Source organism: Pseudopodoces humilis, chromosome 7 (assembly GCF_049639895.1).
Source record: "Pseudopodoces humilis isolate 2021_Gansu_Grassland_sample_001 chromosome 7, ASM4963989v1, whole genome shotgun sequence".
In the NCBI taxonomy this organism is placed as follows: Eukaryota; Metazoa; Chordata; class Aves; order Passeriformes; family Paridae; genus Pseudopodoces; species Pseudopodoces humilis.
In genome coordinates, this window is record NC_142206.1 from 58551006 (window position 1) to 58570974 (window position 19969).

Consider the following 19969-nt stretch of genomic DNA (forward strand, 5'->3'; position numbering starts at 1 on the left):
CTGAGTGTAAATCAAGCCCTTTCATAAACTAATAAGCAATAGAATTTTAAAAATACGATTTGATTGTGGACACAAATTGTCTAAATACCCATTTTTATTGGCCACTTTGGTTCTCTTCATAACTTTACAGCTGTGCCTTGCCTCTCCTAGCAGTGCCAAAAATTAACAAAGCATTAAAAAAGAAAAAGAAGTTTATTGTCTGAGAATGACAGCTTCTGTGAATCCCCAGTCTGCTTTGTAAAAGAGGTCTGGGGGCAGGCAGTCAGAATTTGTGAGTTATTCAGAACTCACCTCATACACACTCATGTCCCAGGGATTTCTCTCCTACCCAGCCACCCCCCACACTAACAGCTGGCTCCTTCCAGCTTTTATGTAGTGCTTAAAAAGGCTGATTTGAGAGCAATTTAAGAACAGGTAAAGCTGAAGGGAGTCCAGCTGCCTCTGCCCAGGGCTCAGCAAACCCAGCAGAGTGGGGAGAGCAGAAGCTGCTCCTTCTGTTGCGCTGCTCTCAGGCTTGCACCAGCTGCTGAATTATAAAAGGCAACATCTGCCTTCCCTACCAACCAGAAAAATGTAACAAACCCAGCACATGCTGAAGACATAAAGCCTGCATTTCTCCTATCACAGTGCTATATATGTTTCTCCAAGCTGAAATATGTTTGTAATACTCCTTGTCTTCACCTGTCACCAAACAGTATCCAGGCAATGTGTAGCCAGCACCCAAAAGCATCGAGACTTCCTGCTCTGATACTGATGCCTTTTATAAAAAAAAAAAACTGAAAAGAAAAATGGGAGATAAGAGACCTACTTAAATGACTGTTAATCCAAGTAAGGATGGTCATCCTAGGAGATGCTGTGGTGCATGTGCCAACTGAGCTAGCCCAGCCAGCAGGAGGTCTGCCTGAGACCTTGGAATGGTTCCTGACTCAGCTTAGCTGGTACAGATGCATCAGGCTGTACACAGATAGGGACTGAGAAATGTAAATATATCTTATTCAGGAAACTGCCTTTGCAGGCTGTAATCTATGTGAGAAGCTGCAGCATAGTTTTGGACGCAGAACCAAATGCCCTGCTGGAAAGGGAATGCTGTTCCTCCCTCAATCATGGAATCACAAAATGGTTTGGGCTGGAAAGGACCTTTGAAGATCATCCACTTCTAACCCCCTGCTATGGCAGGGACACCTTCCACAATCCCAGGGCGCTCCAAGCCCCATCCAACCTGGCATGGAACACTGCCAGGGATCCAGGGGCAGCCACAGCTGCTCTGGGCACCCTGTGCCAGAGCCCCAGCACCCTCACAGCAAAAAATTTCTTCTTCACATCTAATCTAAACGTGACTCCTTTTAGTTTTAAACCACTGCCCCTCATCCTGTCACTCTTTGCCTGTATAAAAAGTCAATCTCTCTCCTTTTTATGACCCCTTTAAGGTACTGGAAGGCCACAGTGAGGTGTCCTTGGAGTCTTCTCCAGGCTGAATAATCCCAGCCTGTCTCCACAGCAGAGGTGCTCCAGCTCTCTGATCACATCTTGCTGCAGTGACACACTGAGGCACATCCTTTAGAACAACCAAGAATCACAATTTACATTCTTTTACCATCACTGCTAACAAATAGGCATGTGAATTAAACTAGTACAAGACCACAAAAATCCAGTGCCTCTTCACAACATTATGACAGCAGCTGATGTGCAAAAGGGACTTCAGATTCAATTATATGTCTACAAATGAGCAACAGGTTCAGGGGAGACTGTTCTGATCATCTTCCACAACCCACCACAACACACAGGCCACAGAACAGCTAACCATGCTTACTTTCTGGTTGCACATCAGTTCTTTTTAGTTAAACCACGGGCTCAGAGCTGTGGAACCACTAATTTGTGAGAAACTTCTCCCTCCAGAGAAGAACTAACTGGAAACAGCCCTGGGGCTGATGTAAGCATTAAGTACATGGGGAGTCTCTGTCCTTAGGTGGCTTGCCCAAGCCCATTAATTTTTTGTGTGTGTCCCCCATTTATATAAGCAATGTTTGCATGAAAGGGGAAAGCAGGTCAGCCTAGTCAGCTTGCCACCATCTGCTTTTATTCAGAGTTGCTCAAGATCAGTGCCAGTGGGATCAGTGCCCATTAAAGGGGTTTATTGTGTGTGTTTATTTTTTGCTCTTTACAATGAAGGCAACAGCAATTACTGTAAGTTTGTAAAAGTGCATACGAATCATAATCCTCAATACAAAGCTGCTTCAGTCAGATCCCAGCATGTTTAGGAATCCTAGACAGGCTGTGAGAAAAGCTGTCCTGGCACAACAATTTCCACAGACTGGGGAGGAGTGTGGTAGTGTCCAGGAGATCAGAGACTTGTATTAAATAGTTGTTATCAAGACCATCCCCTGTTTGGAATCCACAGCAACTCCAGCTGATTCACCATCACCTCAGGGTCTTGGACAAAAGAAAATGCCTCACATTGGAGCTTGACCCCCAGACAGGCTGACAATAGATGGATTTATACAACTAAAACTGGAACTGGTGAGAGATCAAAGGTAGGCTGCCAAAGTGGAAATAGCAGTTTGGAGCTCTCAGCTAGTACTTTCCAACTCCTAAGAGTGGATATGCAGCAGCAAGAGGTAGCCTTTCATTAAGGAGAATTCTGCCTAGGATATGCCTGGCCACTAGAGACACAAGCCAGCAAAACCCCTGAAATGAAACAAAATTATCAAAAACCCCCAAACAACTAAACTATTGTAAAAAACCCCATGCTAATTAGCAAAAAGGGGGGGGGGGGGGGAAGAGAAAATACAGAGAATTGCATTACTAGAACTGCACTGCTTTGGTTCCAAGGTCATCACAGGTGTTTGAAAAGTAAATGCAATTATGACTAATTTTTTTAAAAATAAATTCCAATTAATTTGGATGTAAAATCCTTTATATTTTTATGATATACTTCAGAGCAGAAGATCCTCTGAACCTTCTGCTGTCTGGGTGATGTGATGTAGGCAGCTCAGCAGGCACCTGGACTAGGCACAACATGATATTTTGAGGTAAAAAGTGTATAAAATGATAGGAAAAGGCCTTAAGCTGAAGGAGGGTAGATTTAAGTTAGATATGAGGATGAAACTCTTTAATTATATGGGTGCTGAGGCCCTGGCACAGGTTGCCCAGAGAAGCTGTGGCTGCCTCATCCCTGGAAGTGTTCCAGGCCAGGTTGGACAAGGCTTGGAGCAACCTGGGATAGTGGAAGGTGTCCCTGCCATGGCTTGGGGTGGGACTGGATGGGCTTTAAGGTCCTTTCCATCCCAGACCTGTCTGTGATTCCATGATTCAATGAAAAAGGACAAACTCCAAATGTACATTGGGTGCTTTGGGCAGCAGTGTCACAGGCTTTCAATTTATCTGCATGAAAAAGGGACTGGTCCTTCAGTATTTTCACATTACAGCCCCCACATATGACTGAAATATCAGGCTGAATTTTGGCATTGCCCTGAAGTTTAACTTGTGATCTATAAAACACACTTAGAGGGATGCCACAGGTCACTGGATTAGATCACCTGGAATCCTTTAAAATCTGGGCTTGAAGAGGGAATCGGATGAGATTTTCAAATGTTTACTTTTGATTCCCAGAAAATCTGAATAAACACAAGCAAAAAAATCTAAATATTTGACAGTCTCCATAGGAAGTAATGCTTTCAGTAGTGATCACGTCACTTTGGAGAAGTTTTTCTTTCCCTTTCTGCACAAAAAAAACCCCATCTGGTGCTGGAATTTCACTGAAAATCCCTGCTGCTGTGTTCAGACCAGAGGAGGGGCTTGATACAGGAACACACCCTGAAATTCAGCAAAATAAACGTATTTAAACACAAAGATCTTCTCAAAAGGGAGGCTTTATTCTTTTTACTGTATGCAAAATGGTTCCATGCAGAGATCACCCAAAGCCACAGCCAGCAGTGGATTCTCCTGAGGGCTGGATGAGGGAGGATGCAGCGAGCTGTGCAGATTTCAGGATGGCTGTAAAGCACCACCAGCACAGGCACCAAGGGGAGGCTGAAAAGGGAAGTTTTCTGCCTTTGCACATGGCAAAAGCCTCAGCACAAGGTCACAGCAATGCCACAGCAGCACAGAGAGCCGCGACACTTATGGAGGGTTGCAGGAAGAGAAGAATGAACTCTCAGCTTCTTAGAAGTTGAAGGAAATTGCCAAGTGACCTGTAGGGAAAGGATTCCATGGTGTGGAACTGGCCCCCAGAGGAGAATGAGGAGAATCCCTTCTCCCTGAGCCCAGCACTCAGCAGGAAACCCTCAGACTGCAAGGCAATATGACACTGCTTGGTACAGTTTTCTCCAAGTATAAACTGTGTTGTATTGTTTTTTTTAATTTCTACATCTGACCACTCATATTTCGATTCATTTAGGCGCCTCAAAAAATCAAATTACATTCTAGGAGTCTAAAAAACAAACCAGAGTCATGCTTCACCTGCTTGCAGTTCTGCTTTTCACAGCTTTAGGATAAATAAACAAGGGGAAGAAATGACAGGTGTATGAGATCATTTCCCAGGAAATGGGAATGGGTACAAAGATGTGCACAGTCCCATGAAACTCACAGCAGCTCCTGGTGTTTGGTTCCTCGTGACTCAAACCTGAAGCAGCAGAACACACCCACAGCAGGACATCATCATCCACACTGAGACATTCACACAAGACTTTGCCTTAAGCTATGAAAAGTCCAACTTCTGGTTTAACATTTTGTCTGAAAAATAACTGAAGTAACTCAGTGGGGAAAGAAGCTGCCACAGATATAAATGACATTTGTTAACAGATAAATAATATTTACAAAAGCCAAGAAATGAAAAGCTCCTGTTCCAAATGTACTAGAACACAGCTAAATATTTACTTACAGGAATTCACAGTAGAAACTCTGAAGTGTGGCTACTGAGGATTTTATGTGGGATATTATTCAAAATGCACACTAATTACTAACATGCATGTTTTCTACTGCATGGGCTGTTGTGTAACTCCTGTGGACATGTGCAGAATAAACAAAACCTCCTTGAGAACTGGCATTCTAAACCACTTGGAGCACCTAAAACCTAATGACTACTTACAGAAAAGACAGAACTTCTGTGGGAAATGCAGCCTTGCATTTCCTGACTTGCCCAAATGTAAAATACATTAACTGAGTGATGTCAGTGAGCCACCTGATAGCACAGAGAGGTAACTAGATAGGAAAACCAGAGGAAAAATAGATCAGAAACATCCCTGGAAGAGTTCAAGGCCAGGCTGGACGGGGCTTGGAGAAACCTGGTTTAGTGGAAGTGTCCCTGCCCATGGATGGGGTGGAACTAAATAGTCTTTGAGGTCCTTTACAACCCACACCACTCTGTGAGTCTGTGACAAGAATTCTGAAGAAGCACTGAAAAAAATTTACATGAAACACTTGCCTGAAAAATGCCTTAACTACAGCTAAGTGATTTCATTGCTCCAATTTCCAACATCTTCCCTCAGAAATTAAGCAAATTCAAGGAGCATTACAGGCTACTCAAACTATTTCAGCCTCTCAGGTTGTGGTGGTTCTCCCTACAGTGTGGAAGAAGAGCTCTGGTTTGCTTCACTGGCTGCTATATCCAGGGTGGTGTGGAGAGTCTTTAGCAAAAGCCTTCAGTGAAATTCAGGCCAAAAAAAAAAGGAACAGCAGGATATTAAGGGAAAAGTAAGCTTTCAGTAGAACAGTCATTGAGTTTGACCAAAACAGTTCCAAGAAAAAAAGAAAGACCTTTAGCCTTATCCTAATCTTCTTCCTTCCTTGAAGCATCTGTTACAGATTTGCCTCATGCCACAATAGTTTTAAGAAAAAATAACCCAAAACCTAACTCAGAGCAATTCCTGGCTAAAGAAGAAAGACAAAGAAGTATTTTTTATAGCCATATTTTACAGCTTTCAATGCAGCCTAATGTCAGTGTTAGCACAGAAGCAGCCCATTTTCAATACTGAACAACTATGGAATTCTTGTTTTTATACAGATTGTTTTAAGGCCTTCTTGTCATCTTATTCATTTATTGCACAGATCATCTCCTCCCACAAGCAGTTGTGCAATCTCTCTGTGGAAACAAAGCCAATTGCTTCATGTCCCAATATTCCTTTTCCATGTATTTACACTGCCTGAATAAAATTCACGAGCTGGAGATAAAAAGGAATTACTATCATCAAGTTGTGCTCTTTAGGTCGCATTTTGAGAGTCCATGCTGTAGGAAAATAATTAAGTGAAGATACATCAACCTCTGAACTGCTCATATTGAAGCTGAAAAACGCTCTGCACTCAAGCATTGCCACCTGTTCTTTCATTTTAATTTAAAAATTCTGAATCCCTTTAATGTAAGCCTGAAAATGCTTAAACTCTGGAAATACGAGCATTCACCAACCACAACAATTACTATCCTATTAAATTCATGAAGATATATGAAAGAATAGTACAAAGATTAAAGGGTATTATAAAGCCAAAAATATATATGCATGTATATTATGTACTACAACTCTATGTTTTCAAACCACTGTCTCCACTGTGTCTAGAGAAGGCACACATTTCAATTAATAATGCATCCAGGCTTGATTTTCAGTTGTAACTTTTCAGGAGACTTTACCCTTTCAGGCATGATATTGTAACAGTCCTGAACTTCCACGTTCATTAGAAGCCATCAACCAACTTTCTTTCAGTAAAAACACATGTTCACTGCAGACCACAGAAATTTTTAAACAACAAAAGAAAGCTCTAATGTGTATATATGTTTATGGCCACCAAAAGATGAATCAAATCTTGTAATGTACTTATCAATTAAATAAAAATGAGTTTTTTTTACATGCAACATGAAGTCCAAAACGATTTTCTCTCAACATTGTGAATTCACACTTCATCTCAGGGCTTTGGATTTCCTAAAGTCTAACACCAATCCAACCACTTACCCTTTACACTGTGAAAAACTACCAAAATGGTCCTGCCTCCAGAATGCCTCTGCATTTCCAGGCAAGCATTCCTTGTCCCTTGCTATCCCAGGGAAGGCAACCATCTGACACGCAGCTTTTATAAACAAGGTGCTTTGAACTTACAGGAACAGATGTGCTTAATTTTAAAATGTTGTATTTACTTAAACCCACGTACACTTATCATGTTGCAGGCTTTCCTTTTTCTCTCAAATGCTTCTTATTAATTTTTACCCTCAACTTTTGGCCTGATTAAGGTCTCTGTGGTAAAGCTTAGACAGAGAAGACATCCTGGTTAAAAGTGACAGACAGTTGTTTCCATTTGCTAATCCTAGAGATTTTTATTGGCTTATTAAATATGTATACTTCAAATGAGATTTCAATTATCCTGGTATATAAATCATCCTTTTTTTTTCTTTTTGCTCCTCTCAAAGAAAATTGACTACTGCCATCTCCTGGTCACGCATTTTCAGCTGACAGACACAGCTGGACCATGCCCAAACTCCGTGTGTTACAGTACAGATAAATGCAGAGGTAAAAATAGGTAAACACAGACCTGCACTAAGTTGTGCCACTTCAGCTCTGGAAGCTTTTCCACTAATTATCCACAGATAATTTTTACATTATTCATCACTTTCTTCATATGCAAACCAGGGTTTTGAAATTAGGTTCCAAGTCCCACGACCAATAACATTGGCCTGGGGCTTTTCTTACCACTTATAAATATTTGAAGCAAAATAATTCCCGTAGAATTCGATGAGATGCTTTTAAAAAAATTAAATGGAAGAAGTTCAAAGAATTATTTTTAAAAGGGCTTGAAGGAAGAATTTCTCTGTGCTAGGGTGGAGCAATTATAATTGCATATATTGCAGACAGGCAGGTTTTTAGATTCATGTTCTTAGAATGTAAGATTAAAACTGCTACACATCTCACAGTAGCACCTCCACAAACTTCTTATCTGCTAAAACAATTACCCATGGCAGTCATGTGCACAGTTTATGCTATTCCCACACTGACTTGAACTACAATCAACAAAAGATTTTTTTCTCCCTCTCTTTCATCATCCTGAACACCTTTACAAACACTGTTAAGCAACCTCCAAAAATAGCAGAGATAATACTTAGTGCCCTTCAGAACAGAAAATCATTATCTGTTACACTCCAGCTTGAAGCCCATCTCAAACCAGGTCATTTTAACACTGAAAAGTTCTTTTTCTCCCCACATTTGCATGATCTTAACTTCACATTATCTTCCAGTTCTCCTGTAGCACTCCTGTGTTTTCTCAAGCACAGGAGCCACTCCCTTTATCACAACATCATGAACATCTCATTTGCTGAACAGCACTCTATAAAGCAATTAACATTCAGTTGACTACAGAAAATGCACGTTGTAATGCTCTTGGCAAATCCAAATTGAAATAAGTAATTGCCAAGATTCTCATGGCTTCCATACAGATACATTTCATAGAATCATAGAATGCATTGGGTTGGAAGGGAACTTAAAGCTCATCATTTCCACCCCCTGCCATGGCAGGGACACCTTCTGCTATCCCAGGGTGCTCCAAGCCCTGTCCAACCTGGCCTGGAGCCCTTCAGGGATCCAGGGGCAGCCACAGCTTCTCTGGGCACCCTGTGCCAGGGCCTCCCCAGCCTCACAGGGACTAGAATTTCTTCCCAACATCCCATCTAATCCTGCCCTCTGGCAGTGTGAAGCCACTGCCCACTGTCCTGCTACTCCATGCCCTTGTCCAAAGTCCCTCTCCAGGGACTGCAAAGGGATCCAAGGTCTCCCTGAAGCCTTCTCTTCTCCAGGCTGAATTTCCAATCTTTTCAGTGCACCTCAAGAATAATATAACTGTGTACACATACAGCCATAACTTTGTACACATGTATACAGCAATGTCTGGAAATGTTATAGGAATGAAAAATTTTAAAAAATCAGCACAATTATGTCAGTATACAACATTTAGAAGTGATGTGCTTAACTGAGAGGACTCTGCAGGTTGACATTGATTTACCTTCCTGTTGCATCTCCTCAGATTTCCTTCTCACAAAGATAACTCGGGGTCTCACAGTCTCAACGTGTGCAGCTCCTTGGCTTTCCTCCTAGGTATTATACATTAAAATCACATTACAAATCTCCCTTTTGATGTAAAAGCACAGCAAGATTACACTCAGCTTCAAGAAACATCCAAAGAAGTTTTTAAAGATTCATTAAACGTGTTCTCCCTACATCTGACTTCCAAGAGAATGCAGCTCTGATTTAGCCTATTACAGCAATTCCCTCTAGAAAAACATCCTGGGAGCAGCAGGAATGGATGGATAAGTACCATTTAGACCTGAAGACACAGGAGACTTTAAACTTTTACTCAAAGCATGTAGTGGAAAGAACATAAAATTTCCCTGGTTTTTTTCAATACCCAGGATATCTCCCTAGGTATTACCCTCCTGACTAATACGAGAAAGATGAAAGAGAAAAGAAATATAAAAATTTCAGCGCACAGGTAGGAAAACCCAGGCCAAATCTAGAATTTATTTCCTTGGCCATGTTTTTAGAAAAAAAACCAACTTTCTTGCTCCAAGATCCATCCAGTCTGGTCCTGGACTGGATTCCCATTCCAGGGATCCAGGGGCAGCCACAGCTTTTCTGGGCACCCTGTGCCAGGGCCTCCCCAACCTCACAGGGAAGAATTCCTTCCTAATCTCTAATCTAACCCTGCCCTCTAGCAGTTTAAAATCACTGTCCCTTGTCCTGTCACTATGTGCCTATCTGGAAGACTTAAGCTTTCTCTTAAAACAGACAAATTTAAAGACAAGATGAGAAAAAGGAGATTATTTGCTGAGAGCAAGAAGGTCTCATGGAAGCGTGACTGAAGGACACCAATATATTAAATGAATATTAAATGTCAGCAGCATAGCAGTTCTCACTGGTCCATCTGAAGTGAGTTTTTTTTCTACTGGATTTATAATACAGCAAAACTCAGTTTAAACTGAACCAAGCTGCAAACAGAAATTGAGAGATAACACAGATTCATAACCTACAATTATGCATTCCTGAAGATTAAAAGAAAAACATATCTTTTGAAATACTAAAAAATGAAAGCTAATGAGAATACCAAAGTGACAATCCCACTTAAAAAATGTGGATTGTATAAAAACATCCATACTTATAAGAGAATATTATGAAAATATTTTGCAAGCAAGTGATTTTCTAAGATTTTAACAATGCACTTGGGACTTACATTATTTAGATTTACCATCTCTGGAATGCGTAGCCATACAAATATGACTTCAATGTTCCTGTCCCTCCCATGATCAAAATGATTTATTTAGATTAGGAAGAGCCCAGCTTCCTCCATGTCATTCTCTTGCTTCTTAGAGCTAAGACCATGGGGGCAAAATGACCACAAATAACAGTCAATTCCTGTATTGCTGCACAAGAATGGACAGGAGGGGTCAAAGTAAAGATGCATTTAGTCTGGCTTTCTGTCTAACAGTGGCTAAAAGCATATATAAATCTAAAAAAAAAAAAAAAGTCTAATGCCAGAAATAGAGGAGCAGCCAAGGAATTTGGGTAGATAAGAAAATTCCTGCATGACTTAAGCCATTTGTTTTGGACTGAGTGACCACACAGACTTCACTCTTCACGACTAAAAGGCATTTGCTTGTGCCCTGTGTGAAAACTCAGTGCTCTTTCTGCTGGTGAAAACCTGACCTACACACCAGTGCCAGGGAGAAAACAAACCTGGCAGCTCCACAGCTCTGCCACAACCTCCCTGAGCCCAGGGTCCTGCTCACACCAGCTGCAGAAACCACCCAGGCTCTGCCATCACCTCCCAAGCCCAAGGCCCAGCAGGACACCATCTGAAATCCTGCATTTTCTCAGGTCTCTCAGCAAACTTTGCTCCTAAATAGATTTGTCTTCTGGCTTTGTAGTATGTAGGTGATACAGTTTCATTTCAATGAAGGCAAACATTGTCTGGAGATGTGGAACAAGATGTGAGAGTCAGTAACTAACTTGTGAGGAAAGCCTTCAAGAAGTCTGAAGTGATTACTGCCTTAAACATTGCATAAAATGAATGAATCATCCTGAAAGCCTCAGTACCTCTTGCTCTCTTAGCTGGTATAATGTTACCAGAAAATCTGTCTCCTGCAGGCAGGTGACAAGGCAGATCCAATGGCAGAGCTGAACACAGATGCAATCCTTAATTAAACCAGGGGAAAGGTTCATTCTTGTCACAAGGTAGATAAGTGCTGTCACAACAAGCTTTCCAATCACCTGGTACAGGGATTATTGTTTCATTTCTGAGAAGGGTGTACAGATCTTGGATCTTACAGACACAGTAAACATCTCTCCTGGATGGGGCAAGCACTTATAAATATGATAACCTCAAAGAAAAGACAGTGTTACCCTGTGAGAAAGTGACTTAGAGTTTTACATCAGGAATAACCACACTCAGGAAAAAAAACACACGAAGTTCTGGGGTTTGGTTACATGGTTTGAAGGGAGGGTGAGTTTTGCATGCCAGCAGGCAAGGAAAAAAAGCCACACTAAGAGTTCAGATGCAAGGAAAAGTTTCTAAAGATAAGATAATGTACAACTACCTACAGATAAGGGATAAGATAATATATTAACTATCTGTGTATCTTCTGTGAAAGACACAAGTGTTACCCTCTCTTGTCACTACTACTTTTGGCTAGAATACACTTTTACCTGTGAACAATAATTCCAAGAAAGTCTGTTCTGATGAGCTCGAAGTAAAAGAAGTGTAACATTAAAAATCTTCTCTGAAGAGGCAGCACATCACTTCAGGTGACAAATTTAAGAACTGCTCAGACACCAGTGGCACAATACACATCAAGGCTCAAAAACATAAAGCCAAAGGCACTTTAGATTATTTTTAATACAAATAAAGCATCAAATACAAAAAAAAAAAATCAAGGAAGGACAGAATTTATCCATGAACACAGCAACCATGGTAAGTATATAATGCTTTTAAACACACTGTGAAGCCTTACATATTAGAGAGCAGTCTGCCACCTCATTTTTAGCTTTTGCCACTTGTTACTTGAATTTAGTTAGCAAGTAAACCATCATCTCTAGGTAACAGCACATTCTAATAAAGTAGTAAAAAATTAACTGTCTAGGTTTGAAGCAAAGATCAATAAGATGTTTCTCTACCTTTGAGTGCTCTGAGGTTCAGCATCCCCCACTGCCTTTCCAACCCTGCCCCTACAAGGACAAAGGAAGCTCCTGGAATGCTGAGTCAGTGGGTTACAACTCATGAGGCCAAATCTCTGTTGTCACTTCCCCAGCCATGTATCCAGGATGTTATCCTGCATTGGAAGGACTGTGCCCCTAAAACATGGGAATGCCCCAATGAACACTGTATAGGACTGGATCCTGTGAGACCAGTGAAGCTGTGAGGAAGTGCAGAAAAGATAAAAAAGAGGGTCTGAGCTTTAAAGAAGGGATATTGTAAGGATTTGTTACGGGAAGCACAATCAGCTTTACTGCACACATGCACTTTGACTGCAGCTTCTCAGCCGAATGTGTCACTTTAAATGCACCAGTTCTGTGATACCAGGCACGATAGTGAAACAGGAAGATTTATTTTCCCAGGTTTCAGTTTGCTCCTTCTGACTAGGCACAGGAAAAGTCCTTTCAGCTCACCTGGGACAGATCCTCTGGGAGTGGTGACATTCTACAGCTTGGCTCGGCTGCTGGCAGAGCAGGATTTGAACATGGCTGTGACTCCAGTTCAGCCAAAAGCACTGGACTAGGACTTGTATCTGCACCTTCAAGAATTTCTGCTGAGAGAAAAAAATTCCTTAATGAGCTGGAGCCATAATCTCCTGGTCAACTCATGTGGCAGAATGTGCAGCCTTTCAAACTTGCAACAGTGGGACATGCAGTGTTACAGAGAATGATTTCCTCCTTACATGGCTCATTGTGTACCCTTTAAATTGCTCTTGTGGGGATAAAAATGAAATAAGAAATACATGGCTGTGGAAATTGAAAAAATAAATCAGCTTTATCATCTGTAGATTTCTAATGTGGCAGCATCTGAGAAAGCTTCAGAGCTGTACAGTTCATCATACCATTATATGCTTAATGAGCTTTATCATACTTAGTGGAAAGAAATTGGAAAAGCTTCTTCATTAAAATGTTTCAGTCCTGTATGAACTAAAATCAACCTGTATATAGTCTCTTTTAAAGGGATAATTTGCTCTCTAATCCAACGTTTATCATGGCTTTGCAGCCTGCAAGTGTGTAAAACATCTTTATGAAAAATGTACTGACAGCTCATGAACTAACTTTAGCCTTCTGCTATCATACAGAGCCAAAGAATGAATTTTAAGCCTAATTAACTATAATCATTGCTTAATTAACTGTAATTATTGTTCACTTTAAGACTGCATGTGCCACATTTCATTTGCATGTTGGTTTTTATATCACTGACTTTAAGCACTGGAAACAAGGCTTTATAAATGACTGATTAACAAGATGCTGTTACGTACCTACATGAGCAACACTTGCTCCATCCTATAAATGGACATTGTGTTTCCATAACACAAATAAAAACTGGTCACAAAACTGAAAACCCAAAACAGACACACAGTCCCCACAGACACCTCTGTGAGTGATTCATTCTGACAGAGGAACTGAGTATCCACTGCAAGGTTTCATGTGCAGAGGTGCACACCCTCAAATATGTGAGCTCTGACACCCATGGGTGTAACTGTTATTTAGTATTAGCCCTGAAAATAATTACCAAACCTGAATTGTAGCTGTTGTGGCTATCAGGAAATAGTTGACTTGCACCAGAGGCTGAAGGACAGGCAATCACATCCCAGTGGAGAGAGAAAAAAGGTTTTGAAGCGAAGTGGAAACAATAACAAATCATTCCTTCCACCCTTCACCTGACCCTCCCTCCAAACCAGATTGTTTTCTATTCACTGTTCACTTCACTAACAAAAGGACTTAGAAACAAGGATTTCTGTTTCTCCTTGATATGAAAACAACTCTTGTCTTGAAAGCAGATCCAAGCTTTTATACAATGTCGTTTCCTTAGCAATGCAACAAATTGCTGTGCTGTGTTCAGAGGTGGGGAGGGAGGGAAGCTAAATTAAAAATCATCAGAATGCAACAGAACTCAGTCTGGGATTATAAAGTTTATGTAAAAGCACAGGGCACTGCCCTATGGCAGTTAGTCCAGGGCACTTGCCTCCTCTTAAAAATATGCTACAATAAAAACTAAAAACAACAGTATAAGATTCAGAGATAAGCTTAAAAATCTGTAGAGAAACACACTGCTGGTGGATTATCATCACATGCAGGAACTGGTTTGAGAAGTTAAAATATTTACAGGACAGTCAAAGGCCATCCTAACTTAAATTAAATAGATTAAAAAAATGTATTTTTAAAGATACAAGGAGATACAACCCTGTTGTGCCAGATACAGACATGGACAGTCTGGGTAAGGAGGACAAAAGGACAGACAGACATAGAGACAGGTTCTGCCATTAACAGGCATCTTCTAGCTCCCTGGTCCTGAGCACTGTTAGAGACTTACAGAAAAGAGAAATCCCAGAATGGTTTGAGTTGGAAGGAACCTTAAACCTCATCCTGTTCCATCCCTGCCATGGCAGGGACACCTTCCACTATCCCAGGGTGCTCCAAGCCCTGTCCAACCTGGCCTGGAGCACTGCCAGGGATCCAGGGGCAGCCACAGCTGCTCTGGGCACCCTGTGCCAGGGCCTGCCCACCCTCACAGGGAACAGGGTTCACCTTCACCACGTTTAATCTAAATCTCTCGTCTTTTAGTTAAAACCATTCCCCCCCGTCTTACACTGTCTGCAGATGATCTGATCACTGATTTATTGCTACATCACAGTGTCCTTAGTGCTGACTGACCTCTACCAACACAGAGTCAAAGGAGTGACTTGGAGAAATCTCTTATCTCAGGAAACCTCATGCAACCAATCTCCAAACAACCTTCAACAAACTACTTTAAAGGAAAAGTTTGACAATAGATAAGGTACAGAACATATTTTCAAGGCTGACACTGGTGTAGTTGTCCAAAATGTTAGGTCATAGCTGGTTTAAAAGGTTATTGTGTGAGCAGTTCAAATGTTAATCACTTCAAAACCAAGCAAATATTCCACTTTCTCCAAGTTTGTTTTTGCCACGTGTTAAACACATTTAATTTCAATCCACTTCCTACTGGTCAAGGGTTAATAATGTGAGATAAGCTTCTCTTGTCAAATTCATAAATGTGAAAATTAAAAGGACAGAAAACCAGCTGTTTGATCACTGTAATTTACACAACTTTTGATGAATGAGTGCAACCACGTTTGTGTTGCAACAGTGTAGTAATTATTTCAGTCTAATTTAGACACATTTAAAACCACAGTCAACAAAATAGTTTCTACATGCTTGCAGCAGTTACATTAAATGAGTATAAAAGGACATTTTCAGACAACAACAGAAAACCTGGGATAAAAAATAAGGAAGAAGAAGGACAGACCACTGGTTTCAGCACTACTTTCAACTGAAATAGAATAAATTTCCCTGCTTTACCACAGCAACATATCCCTGCTTTGTACAAGATGTGTGTGCCTAAGCTATCTATCTGGGAAAACATTAATTTCTATAACATTAGAAGAATATATGAAGCTAAAATATATTGCCATTTATGAGCCACTGCAGCATTGCCACGATGGAGTGATAAAAGGAGCAGTGCTGAGCAAGGGGACAGACAGAAGGAGCTTGAACTGCTGGTGTTAACACCTGTCCAATGGAAACTGCTTCCATCTGTTTCTCAGAACTGAATTTGACTTAAAAAATAAGATATACACTTTAATTTTGTATAGGCAACTGGGTATTTGCCATGATTTTATTCCAATTGTAGGAAATTGCTAAGAAGAGTGAAGACAAGGCTCGAAACAAATCCAGCTCTTGAAACAGGAACACTAATAATTTCATTGTAGGAATTGCCTGTAAATATTGGATTTTGAATGTATGGTCTGAAATTATTTCAGATTCTGCTATGGAAAATCCTCCTAATACACATGAATATAATAGAGAAAAAATAAGAATCAGCTTGTACCTCCAATTTGGGCAAGCTGCCCTGGAGATGCAGAACGGAGACTCTGGTGTGGTCTGTTCCCAGAGCTCTGAGCAGCTGGATGCTCCATGAAAATGGAATTTCCCATCAGGATTCTCTCCTGTGCTCTGGTCAGCCTCGGTCTCTGACCTTCACTGAGTTCCCCAATGCTGCCATCAGAATCCTGCAGAGAACACCAAAACCACAGCACATATAAAAACCCAGAGTAAGTCTTCCAAACCCAGGCATTGTTTTCCAATTGCATTAACCCTGAAAGCATTTTTAAACTTAAGTTTAGTCTATTTGCATTGGATGAAGAAAACAAGCCCTAGAGATATCATCTAGATTTGAAGTCAAGATCTCAATTTATCAGTACTGGACAGAAAAGAAACACTTGCAGCCAAACATTATTTATTTTGTTAGTGGTATCTCAACGTGATCAGAACCTAAGTTACATTTTTAGCACATGAAGCCTTTGATATTATAGATTTGGCCACTGTTGACTGCCTGACCTTGAAACACTGGCAGCATCTAAAAGCTATTGACTCTCTGCACTGCATGTCAGAAAAGCTTCAATTTTCAAGTAGGTTTGGAGGGCACTAAAAATAGGGATGGTTCCCTGGATTCTGACTTTCAAAGCTGCAGGTTAAACCCAGGTTGCTTCCAGGTAGAATGCACACACACACACACACACACCACACAAATGTGCAGAGTTTCACTCTAAGGCAGTACAAGAAACATCCAGGAGAACGTTGATTCTCCTCTAAAGGAGAAGGGACACCTGCACACACCTTGCCAGAATCTGGGGGCAGTTTATGAGTGCCTTGTATGGACAGACTGAGTGGTCTGTGATGATGGGAAAAGAAAAAAGCAAATCAGAGCTGCACTTGTAATTGGTAGTGCTGATGAGAAAATGTCACTGCAATTACAGGCAGACTTGGGAGTTAATACTGTAGAAAGCTTTTCACCAAGTCCAGCCACCGGAGCTCATTAGCAAAATAAACAAGCAAAACCAAAAAATTAGCAAAGGAACAGCAAGGAAGTGAGTCAAGTTGGTAATTATTTAGACTAAACTGACCAAGACAGAAGGAAGAAACTGCATATGCATCAGCAGCATCACAAAAAAGCAGTATCTGCTGTAAATAAAGGTGCTCATGAACCATTGCTGCAGTATTCAAAGTTAATTTCCTTCAAACATTCCTCCAGCTATGTCAGTTAGAATGAACACCCAGTCCAAAGTGCTATTTTCCAACACAGAAATAACTCAGATGTGTGACAAAAAAATTGTGATGCAGATAATTACATTTTTCTGTGCCTCTTTTTTTTCTGCCAACTGAATAGGAATTTTTGAGGTTTTGTTCCAAGATCAGTTTCAACAACATGTGCAAAGTACATGTAAACACTTGCTGGGTTGTTCCTCATAGCTCCCTAAAACACTCCTGTGGCTGTTAAATGCAGTGTATTTGTACTGTTCAGCATTCCACCTGCATTGCTGAAGTGACAGAAAATTCCCTGGTACTCCAAGTGGCAGGACAAACCTGGGACATGGGGACAGTCACAAAAATATCTGGAAAATGAGGTACATATGACGTACAGATCGTTTATAGCACTGAGACTTCTTTAAAGAGTTTTACACAAGAACAAAGCAAACAGAAGTTGGATCCCTTGCAGCAGGGAAGGAAGTGTATGAAGCTGTTCTACAGCCAACAGGAAGGATAAGCTTGGGATATTTTATCTACCTTTAAGTAGAAAAAAATCACTTCAAAACTACTGTACTGGAAAGCCAAGAACTGTAAATTACCTCCAAGTAGTCTATTGCTTCTTGTGCAAAAACAGGTGCTTGATTTAATTTGGTTAAAAGAGTCAGGACAGGATCCCTGTGATAGCCTTTATTCATTCTCCTCACCACCTGCCCTTCACTTGGAGGATCATAATCCTAGAACAAAGAAACAAAACAAAACAAAAAAATCCATGTAATGCATGCTCCAAAACTGGTTTTTGGTAGGAATTTGAATAATTCTTACTATAGTTCACAACCATGCTTTTTTTAACAGTAAGTTTCCACACTGAAAAATTATGCCATGAAAATTCAAGCATTTAAAAATAAGCAAACAGATGACACACTGTTTTATCTTTTAAACCACAGACATGCACATTTCTTTATTTGATACAAAAGACTGCAACACTTAAAGAGGAACAAGGCCCTTCAGGTCTCCAAAGATCAGGGATGCAGTTAAATCCTAACACATGCTTTGCTAGCAACTATCTGGCTGCAGAGCTGCTCTCACCAGCAAGGAATTACCTTCCTCAACCAAACAGCCTGGACTGAGGATGGAGAAATACTAGAAGGAGCTACAATCCAGCTGACAAAGAGGGGGAAGAACATCTCAGCAGGCAAATGCTCCTCTGATGAAGAGAACTTTAATTTAGATGCATCTGATATCAGAGTTTCAAGCCCAGAGTTTAAGAGAGGAAGTGTGGCAGACAGAGGAGGCACCTAAAGATCTGCCAGTTCAAGGCACAGTCTCACAACTGTGGTGGTTGTTTTGGGGGGGGGCTCCTGGCTCTGGCAGAGCCAGGAGTTGGACTTGATCATTCTTGTGGGTCCCCTCCACCTGAGGATGTTCTCTGATGCTATGACTTGAATGAAATCATGGATATTAAATGGGAAGGTGAAGTGTGCCCATGACTGTGCAGAAATGTGTAGGAAGGACAGGCCAGAAGAGGACTCCTGCTCCAGAACATTAAACTTGCCTTGTGGAGCTTGGAAGGGACCTCTGGAAGTTGTCCAGCCCAATCCAGCTGCCCAAGGCAGCCCTTCTTCCAGTGTTTGGCCACTCCACGCTAAAAACATCTTTTATGTTTAAACCAAATTTCCTGAATTTCAGCCTATGTCCACTCCCTTTTGTCTTTCACTGTCTCTTTCTGTGTTACTTTTTCCCCCACATATTTATATATTGGTAATGTATAGCTCCCCCCAGAGCTTCCTCTCCTCCATATTCTCTCCTATCTCCTATAATTTATGTCACAGCTACATCTTACCAAGAAGCTTTACACAAAATCAGAGAGGGAAAGTCCAGGCATTTGAGGAATACCAAAAGAGAAAGGGAATGGAGAATACCTTGACTTGGAAGGCTTCCAGAACCATGGACTAGAGCAGACATTGGATAAGAAACTATTCTGATGTTTTAAGCAGCTTTAAATAACTCCAGCCTCAGCTAACCCACTTTAATAATTTAATCACACAAGCAATTAAAACATGACTCAAAGCTGCAACAGCTCAAAGCATAGCAATGTTCTATTCTGTTTAAGATGCCTTAAAACTAGAAACAATAAAGAAATAAAAGTGCAAAATGGCTATCTCTCACCTACAGAAGTACATAAATCATACAGCTTTTTAAAAACATAAATTAGTTTGTATAATGTGATCTTTTTTCCTTTGTTGTTCTGACATTCTATCACTCTTTTTGAGTATGCAGTTTAAAAGTGTGAATTAAAAAAGTTGGTGAGTGAAAATGTTTAAAGCACATCCAATTCAGCAGGATGCCCAAGGTGGAACCCACATTATCTCTAATTCCTTATGAAAGAGTTCCTTACCATTTCATTGGCATCTCGGAGAGTACTGGATAAGCTCTCAGTGAGGTTTGGAATAGACAATCCTCCTTCTGCTAAGGCTGAAAAATATTTTATGTTACAACTATTAAAAACATTCAAGTTACGTGACAGAAAACCCAAGCCACTTTCTTTAGTAAGTGCAACACTGTGCTATAGCGAATTTGGAAATTCCTACTGCCGGATGTCTATTATAAAGACATATTTTCATATTTCTTTTCATATTTCTTTGCTTTCAATAACAGCAAAGTACCACATGGTACTTCAGCAAGACAAGTCCCAATTATTTTCC

The 19969-nt window shown here is 40.7% G+C and overlaps 1 protein-coding gene across 1 annotated transcript in view; it reads right to left on the bottom strand.

Moving 5' to 3' along the window:
- KIAA0586 (KIAA0586 ortholog) overlaps nucleotides 1-19969 on the bottom strand; it is a 67427-nt gene that overhangs the window by 15968 nt on the left and 31490 nt on the right. The window contains exons 26-31 of the mRNA XM_088057906.1: nucleotides 19663-19739; nucleotides 17867-18001; nucleotides 16069-16249; nucleotides 13737-13787; nucleotides 12630-12766; nucleotides 8974-9061 (exon numbers count right to left, since the gene is read on the bottom strand). Of these exons, the coding sequence (XP_087914032.1) occupies nucleotides 8974-9061; nucleotides 12630-12766; nucleotides 13737-13787; nucleotides 16069-16249; nucleotides 17867-18001; nucleotides 19663-19739 (669 nt within the window). The remainder of the gene's footprint in view (nucleotides 1-8973; nucleotides 9062-12629; nucleotides 12767-13736; nucleotides 13788-16068; nucleotides 16250-17866; nucleotides 18002-19662; nucleotides 19740-19969) is intronic.